The sequence below is a fragment of the Ailuropoda melanoleuca genome, chromosome 1, assembly GCF_002007445.2.
Source record: "Ailuropoda melanoleuca isolate Jingjing chromosome 1, ASM200744v2, whole genome shotgun sequence".
NCBI lineage: Eukaryota > Metazoa > Chordata > Mammalia > Carnivora > Ursidae > Ailuropoda > Ailuropoda melanoleuca.
The window spans coordinates 179,551,387-179,560,603 of record NC_048218.1 but is presented as its reverse complement, the minus strand read 5'-3'; the positions used below and the strand labels follow the sequence as shown (position 1 = coordinate 179,560,603).

The 9,217-nt window shown below is 36.6% G+C and overlaps 1 protein-coding gene across 1 annotated transcript in view; it reads right to left on the bottom strand.

The window, feature by feature from the left end:
* Positions 1-1,020: 1,020 nt before the first annotated feature.
* TES (testin LIM domain protein) overlaps positions 1,021-9,217 on the bottom strand; it is a 48,905-nt gene continuing 40,708 nt past the window's right edge. The window contains exons 5-7 of the mRNA XM_002923882.4: positions 8,176-8,391; positions 7,600-7,758; positions 1,021-2,280 (exon numbers count right to left, since the gene is read on the bottom strand). Coding sequence (XP_002923928.2) covers positions 2,092-2,280; positions 7,600-7,758; positions 8,176-8,391 — 564 coding nt within the window. The 3' untranslated portion in view covers positions 1,021-2,091. The remainder of the gene's footprint in view (positions 2,281-7,599; positions 7,759-8,175; positions 8,392-9,217) is intronic.

Here is a 9,217-nt window from a genome sequence, read left to right as displayed (position 1 = left end):
GGAATTTAGGAAAAGCACTATCAGCCAAACTATCATGAGCTGGGGAAAAAAAAATCCAAAGCAAATTATTCTGAGTATGTGTCATAGAAAACCACTACTCCCACCATGACAGAAATACCTCAGACTGGAAAAGAAAGAAAGAAGAAAGAAAGAAAGGAAAGAAAGAAGAAAGAAAAAGAAAGAAGAAAGAAAGAAAGAAAAAGAAAGAAAGAAAGAAGAAAGGAAGGAAGGAAGAAAGAAAGAAAGAAAGAAAGAAAGAAAGAAAGAAAGAAAGAAAGAAATGGAAGAAAGGAAGGAAGGAAGGAAGGAAGGAAGGAAGGAAGGAAGGAAGGAAGAAATCTCATGATCTGCTAAACTAGGAAGAATTAATCTACTACAATTCCACATTTGCTTCCTTTTTCAGAATAGATAGCCATGAAAAAATTGTTAGAAAATTAAAAAAAAAACAAGTATGAGAGTAATATTTGTTGGATTCATCTCAAAAGAATATAGCTTACCCAAATTTCAGTTAAAATGACACTTCTCTTTTCTGAAAGATAAAACTCCTGCATGAATTGAAAACCAACAACTTAAATTTGTTGTTTGCTTGATTTATTTAAAAGTGTCATAAAAGGGGCACCTTGATGGCTCAGTTGGTTAAGCATCTGACTCTTGATTACAGCTCAGGTCATGATCTTAATGGTCTTGAGATTGAGCCCTGCATGGGGCTCTGTGCTGTGTGGAGCCTGCTTGAGATTCTCTCTCTCTCCTCTCTCTGCCCCTCCCCGCTCACGTGCTCTCTTTCTCTCTCTCTCAAAAAAAAAAAAAAAAAAAAAAAGTTTCATAAAATGTATCCCTTAATTACAAGGAAAAGCTTAGTTTCCTGTCTTGCCAGAACAAGCTTTTATTTTTGTTTGAGGCTTTATCCGTGGAGACAACGCCCCCTGCTGTGATAAATGCTCAACTGCAGACGGATTTCTTTTTTTATTTTTATTTTTTTGCTCTCTAAGGGAAAGCATATGAAGAATAAAGATACAATTGTTGAAGTGAAAGAGACTTTATTTTGAATATACGTATCATTCATTCAGTTTCATTTTTATAGTGCATAGGTGTATATGGAAGTATATAGGGAAAAATAAACATTAGAAGTATCTAAAATGGAAGTATACAGGCAAAGAAGACAATCTATATATAACCTTGAACAGGTTTAGAAGCACCATACGACAGTATCCATTAGAAAAGAATAGGTTCATGCAAAAAAATCTATCCAAACCATGGTAGGCAAGTGCAATCAGTACAAGTTATAGTTTCTTGGGTACAAAAAGTATACATGTTCTTTGGATTGAAAACATAAATGAGTGGCCTGGCTTTTATATCCAAGTCAGAAATCATCTATAGAAGTAAAAAGTGGATGCCACAGGTGACAATAAAGTATTTAAGGCCACAGATAGAGGTCACCAGCTTACAAAGAGAATGCTGAGAGGTAGGGCAAGTTTAAAAAAAAAAAAAAAGAGAAATGCAATAAAGCCACCTCTGCCTAAATGAGAAAAGAGGAAATGCAAAGGCATTAGAATGATAACAGCTCTGTACTCTGCTGCGTTTCTCTTTTCTTTGTCAAAAGAATTCACTGAGTATCACTACAAAGTTCAGTGAATAAGATAAGGCAATAAACGCACAGCCTTGGCATTAGGGCAAGTTTAATTTCCTTTCATTTTGCACAAGAGGGGAAAAAGAATATAGAACCAGCAATGCACATCTTCCCACTCAGCACACTGATTTTTAAGTGTTCATATATACTGTTTGTTTGGCACAGGGGGATAGGCATATGAAGATTAATTAAACTCAAGCTTCCACCTCCAAGATTTTACATGAGGAAAGCCAAGGAAAGATAATATTCTTTACTGTTTTAAAAATCAAATGCTTAAAAGCAGGTTTTAAAGATTGAGATGAAAAAAATTGATAAGGAAAAACAGCAAAGAAAGATACTGAACAAAATCTCCCGGTTTCCTTTACAGTTTCTTTTTTTCTATTTATTTTTCCAAATTGCATTTAACAGTAGAAACGCAGACCATTTAGGATAGCTCTGGCTCAATATTGCTTGGTACTTTCCTCTTAAGACATCATCTTCTTACACTCCACTGAACAGAAAACCATCCCTTCGACTGGCATGAACTTCTGCCCGATGAGACACTTGCTGCAGCATGAACACAAAAAGCACTCTGTGGACGCATGCCAGCTGAAATTGTTATAGGTCACCCGCTGCACTTCAGGGTCAATGGCATTGTGGCATCCTTGACATACCTGTTAAGTTGATTACACAAATAAGAGAAGAGGATGAGTGATCAAACTGTGATGGTAACATTTTCATGTTAGAACAAACAATACCTTTCTTTCAGATGGCAAACTGAGAATGACCACCTCAAAAATACATAACTGAGAGTGACATTCTAATTAATCTTTTTAGCCAACCACTGTTAATGGATGTCTATAGGCTGAGCGCTATGAGAAATAACCGATGAAGACCAAACAGGTGATTTGGTGCTTGTAGGATAACCCCATGGTGTTTGAGGCAGAAAGTCTTGATGGCGAGTTTCAACGCAGTTTCATTCTAGTGAATTATAAAGAAGTTTTATGATTTTGTCCTTTAATACCAAATGCTGGTGAAGAAGTGAAACAACAGGAACTCTCATTCATTATTGGTGGGAAAGCAAAATGTACAGCCACTTGGGGAGACAGTTTAGCAGTTTCTTAGAGAACTAAACATACTTTCATCATACAATCCAAAATCGTGCTCCTCCTTGGTATTTACCTAAAGGAGTTGAAAACTTATGCCCACAGAACCTGCACATTGATATTTATAGAATCTTTATTCATAATTGCCAAAATTTGGAAGTAACCAAGATGTCCTTCAGTAGGTAAAGCGATAAATACGCTGTGATACATCCAGACCACAGAATATTAACCAGTGCTGAAAAAGATAGGAGCTACCAAAGCATGAAAAGACACGGAAGAACTTTAAATGCACATTGCTAAGAGAAAGAAGCCAATCTAAAAAAGCAACATACTGTATGATTTGAACTGTACGACATTCTGGCAAAGGCAAAGCTATAGAGAAAATACAAAGATTAGTGGTTGCCAGGGGTGGGATAGGGAGGTGGGAGAGAGGAACGAGTAGAGCACAGTGGACATTTAGTGCAGTGAAAATATTCTCTATGATATTATAATGATGGGTATATGTCATTTGCCCATTCTATACATTTGTCCAAACCCACAGGATGTACAACACCAAGTATGAACCCTGAGGTGAACTATGGACTTTGGGTGATTATGATATGTGAGTGTAGATTCATCCTTGGTAAAAAAATGTAGCATTCAGGTGAGTGATGTTACAGTGAGTGAGGTTATATATAAGTGTAGGGGTAATATGGGATATTGCTGTGTCTTCCTCCCAATTTTGTTGTAAACCTAATACTGCTCTTAAAAAAAATAGTCCTAAAAAAAGATTCTTCCTCACTCATTAAAGCTTTGAAGTGGTAATTTTACTAGTCTTACCTCTGACACATGAGATTCTTAACATCAGTAGTTTCTAGACAGTATGAAATGAAAATCATATTCAAAATAATTAAGGACTCAATTTAAAATACAGCATTTGAGAATAATTAGTTTGCACTAAAAATATAACTTATAGTTAATTGGCTTCTGTTCTAAGTCATAATTTATGTATAATCTAATATTGTAAAACACTTATATTCTCTGTGGAATTCAGTGTATGTTGTGTACAAATAAGTATATGGCACACACACACATCCACAGACACACATAATTTTCTTTAGCTGAACATGTATATTAAGAAAATAAATGAATAATCCTCAATATTTTAGCAGGAAAAAAAAACTACCCTATCAAGACTTCCAAAACACTAGATAGTCCATAGGCTTTCTTGTTTGTGCATTTTCTGAATGAATGAGACTATCTAAAGTTTTTGAGTATTTTTTATAACAAGTAGAGAAAGCAACACATTGTCCTGCATTACATAAAAATGTCTAAGCTTCAGCACCTTTGGTTTCTTAATGTGAATCCCTGAGAGAAGAGGGTAGGTCATTAAGCCTGAGCCTTCTTACTTGAAAAGACCTTCAAATGTGGCTGCTATTCAGTGGGGAAACTAGTTTAGGATGTGAAGTGAGGCCTTGTTACAAATATCCACTTCAAACGTGCAACATACTTTCTATGCTTTTTTTTCTTTTAAGATTTTATTTATTTTTGAGAGAATGAGAGAAAGAGAGAGGCAGAGGGAGAGAGAGAACCTTGAGCAGGCTCCATGCTGGGCATGGAGCCTGACACAGGGCTTGATCCCAGGACCCTGAGATCATGACCTGAGCCAAAATCAAGTGTTGGACAGTTAACCAACTGAGCCACCCAGGTGCCCTGACTTTCCCTACTTTTTAGAGCTACATGGCTTCTAGTTACAGAGATTATAGCTGCTTAAATCCCATGTCAACCTAGTGTTTAATGAGAAGCAAGGGAAATATTCTCTTTCCATGATCAATACGTGGCTATTCCTGAATACAACAAAAATGGGTGTTTAAATTACAAACATGCTCTTAATTTGTAGCTGTATCATGCAAGCAATTGCTTTTGCACATATTCATATTTTGTAGATTTATATTTAGAATGTTGTCCTTTGTAGTTTACTATGTTTCATATTCATTTCTCAATATTTTAAACTTGTTTGTGTAAAATAGAAGCATTTCCCAATTTTTTTTAGAAAAAATTGCTTTTAGACCATGCTTTTAGACCATGACCTATCTTCTTTATCTCAGCCCTCTAAAAATACTTGTGGGTCTTTTTATATCTTTTGAAACTCATATTTTTATTTGTAATTTTTAAAAAGGATGACTATTATTCAATTATATGTAAAATTAAGGAAATTGCTTAGGTTAAAAAAAAACCCTAATGAACACACTGAATGGTACAGGAATTTAGGGTTTGTGGTTTCATATAATTCATTTTGCTAATAATTTGTCATTCATCCCAAAGACTGACAGTCCCAGCTAAAACCTGCTGCCCCTAATTCTTTATAAATCTGAAAGTTGCCTAGGCCTCCTTGAGGGTCTGGGAGATGATGTGCTTTACCACTTTCTGCCTGGCATTTGATTCTTTCTGGGTTCTTAAACTTCTAATATTTTAATTTGTTCTGATTTCCTTCAATTTCTCCTACCTCTTTTAGTTTATTTGTATACACAACGTGAAAAAACTCACAACACTTATTGTAATCAGCTTTCTAGCAGGAGGTTCCTGTGAAGTCTCAGAGATGTGAATTCAGGGGGTGGCCATTTGAGACTAGAATTCCAGAGACCATTCAGAGACAAACTAAGTGTATTTCCCACTATCCTCTAAGGCATTTTTCCCCCACAGAAATGCCCTGTTTTGAGTTGAGTTCTTGCCTTCAGGTCTACAAATAATTTGTTTGAAGATTAAAAGATCTAAGCAGATTGATGCCCTGAACTAGACAATCTTCAAAATTTTATATCATTTAGTATGTGGCATGGGTACCTCTTTTTGCCATTAGCTGACTTGTGCAGGCAATGGAGAGAGTTGTTCATTTTAATTTTATACAAAGGAGAATAGTACATCTTACTGAGAAAGTAAACTTTCTAAAAGAAATCATGCCACATTATAAAGCTGAATAATTTAGAGACTTCTCTCTCTGCTTCAATAAAATCTCTGGTTATTCCTTTCTATTGATTAGTTACAATGTAATGAAGAGAAGCTTGTAACAGTTATCTAAAGCCACTCCATCTGTTTAAAGCTTTATTCTGGAAGTATTTGTTGAGTATCTACTGTGCTGTTCTAGTGTTGGAAATAGAAAACAAAGCAGACAAAATTCCCTGCCTGCATGGAATTTGCATCCTAGTCCTTGAGAACAAGGTCACACAGCCCTACAATAAAATACACATTATGATAACCATCTACCTTTAAAGAAACTGTAGCAATAATATTCAGAGAAGCGGTTTTTAGCTAAATAATGTACCAGGTCACATGGTGATTCATTATCCTTTTCCCAGGTATAATTCATTATCCTTTTCCCATGTTGATCCCAAAGCAAATGAGAAATATTAGAAGATAAAGAAGTCACTTGAACATTTCCTAAGGGCAGACACTGAGAGCGTGGAAATAAAAAGGAAAGCTCTATCCACCAGCTGCTTACAGTCTAGGGGAAGAGACAGAGGGGTGGTACTATTTACACACGGATGTGCCCGATGGGAGCACAGAGAGGCATCCTAGCCAGAGAAAAAGGGGTGAGCTTGAGGCAAAAAAATCAAGAAAGGTATTCCAAAAAAGTTAGCCTCCACTGAGTCTGGGGGAACATATAGGCATAGTCAGGTAAAACAGGGAATGGGAGGGTGCATCAGACAAAGGAGTTGTGTGAGTGGAAGACCAAGAATGGTGCATACTAGAAAACAAGTAACTTGTTAAATATAATTTGCGTTGGGTAACTAGTAGAAGAGGGTGAACAGGCAAGAAGGGGCTGGATCTGTTAAGCAAAGGCCTAATGATTAGGTTTGCATTTCAGAAAGATTATCTTCCATCATTATGGAAGGTGGCTTTGGACAAGAGGAAGAATGGAAGTGGGGAGACCAAATTTGAGGGCACTATAATAATCCAAATGACAAAAAATAAAGGTCTGAAGTAGAGTAGTTGTAACTGTGAGGATATGAGATTTACGGATGAGGCAGAATTGATAGAAAATGACAAATTATACTCAGGGAATGGATAAAGGTTGAAACCTGGCACTGGCATCAAAACTCGTTACCTTATTTCCTGTAGCACCACACTCTTCGAACGATAGAAACACGTCCCTGTATTCCTTAGCCAGGAGCCTGCTTTACATGATTGCTCTGGGGAACTTTAGTACATATTTTCTTGCTTATAAAGAAGAAAATGTCTATCATTTTAATATCCCTTGGATTAAGATCTTTACTATATATGGTCAACTTTCTTTATCTACCCGTTATCTAGATTGCTTATCTCTTAGCCATCATGCAATAGCAGCTCTGTGTAAGCAGGGTAGAGTCAAGAAAAAAATATACTCTCACATTAAATATTTGGATGTTTGGCTGATGCAAATAAATCTAAATACACAGGTCAAATTATGTTGTAGTCAATTCGATGAGGGTTTAAGAAACAGGCATCATACAATCTCCAGGTTAAAAAAAAAAAAATGAAGCCACAGCGTGGAGGGGGGCTCTAGGAACATGAATAGAAACCATAAACCCTCAGAGCTAAAGAATACAAACAGCTCCTAAAAATCTTAATGTAAATGGATTAGATGAGAACCAATCACTCTCATTCCCATCAAAGCACTTTTTTTTAGTGGGGATTTGATGACTAAGTAGCACTTAAAATCTATAGTGTAAACTGTACAGATAGAAATCTTGAGGTGGCTCACGGTCAATGCATGTTATTGTTTTTGAATTACCTGGATTTTAACACCCTATGGTAGGAGTCACAGGTTTCCTACTTAAGCATAGTCCTTTCTGTTTCTCATTGGTTTAAATAAAGGCATAGTGTCAAGTCCTAAAGCAAGTCAAGGCAACCATACCCCCAGATGCTTCTTACCACAGCATGATTCTTCACGTAGCAGGGCTTGCACACGGGCTTGTCATTGACCATCACGTATATTTCCCCAGCGAGGACGTTGTCACAGTCAAAGCAGCAAAAATGTTTCAAATGCCAATTTTGGTTTTCTGCCTGGGTGTACTCATTGCTGAATATCAACTGGGAAGAGGGCAAAAATAAGATGAATCATGTATTTTCCTTTTTGCTACAAACAACAAAGCTAGGTTCTGTAGACCAATAAGGGATTTAGATCCACAAGTAAAAATCAACCCACTTTCCTGGGCTCAAAGCCTGAAAATAATCTAATGCTTAAACTCAGGTCATTATTTAGTTTAGTCCAAATCAATCTTCTAGGTTCCTGGACAGTTTTTCATTAGTCAACACAGTTAACACGGACACTCCAAATAACTGAAGTTAAAAGTTGTTTTTCCACTCAACTCCTCTGCATGTAAATAAAGAGACTGATGCTTGGTTAATTCATGTGGCCTTTCTGCTAAGGATGGCCTGGTTGAGGATGGTAAGGACTCTATGGGGGCACCAGAAGGAGCCTGCCTGCGGGAGCCGCAGAGAACATACCTCATCACAGCCAGCGCATCGTGGTTTCTCACTGTCACAGTAATGTCTGCCACAGTACAGCTTCCCATTCTTCCAGAAATAAATCATGTCAACCAGGAGTTCATGGCAGGTACTGCAGGTGAAACAAGCTGGATGCCACAGTTTATCATAGCCGGCCCTTTCAGCGTAGATGGCTGGGTCACCCTCCTTCATACTCTGTTTGCAGCAGTAGCAGGACTGAAAGGGAAGCCGTCCAGAACAATACATCATCGTAAGACTGGCATTTCTCATCATCGGTGTCGTAGGAATTCAGAGAAACAACTTCCAAGAGAAAGAGTTCCTACTAAAATTAGTAATTTGGCCACAGAGACAATAAGATGTCAGTATTTCTGGGAAATGGAATTTCTTGGCTTTCTCCAGGCTCTTCAAACCTAATTCTTGTGCCCTGCTGGTAATGGAGCACTGTTTCCTGAATTAAAGTAACTAACAGAAAAAGGGCAACAACAATTTTCACGCTAATTTTAAGTGGTTCTCTCAAAATCATTACCTTAGAGCTTATTAATACCTTTTTTCTCTCTTTTTTTTACACAGGACTAACTAAGCCTTATTGGTTAATGTGCTAATTGTATCTATGAGAAATGTATCACACACTAAGTTTAGCTCTTATGTTTTGTTCATTTGTATCACAATTCTCTTTTTACTTTCAAGGCAAAAAAAGACTTCAATTTCCCTAAGAGATTTTTAAAAAACAAGATTTGATTATATAGTTGACCCTTGAACAACACAGGGGTGAGGGGTGCTGACCCCACACACAATAAAAAATCTATGTATAACTTTTACTTCCTCAAAACTTAACTACTAATAGTCTACTACTGATCTGAAGCCTCACCACTAACATTGTTAACACATATTTTGTATGTTATATGTATTATATACTGAATTCTTATAAAGTAAGCTAGAAAAAAGAAATTATTAAGAAAATCATATGGAAGAGAAAATACATTTATATTAATACTATACTGTATCAAAAAAAAAATCTGTCCTTAAGTAGACCTGGACAGTT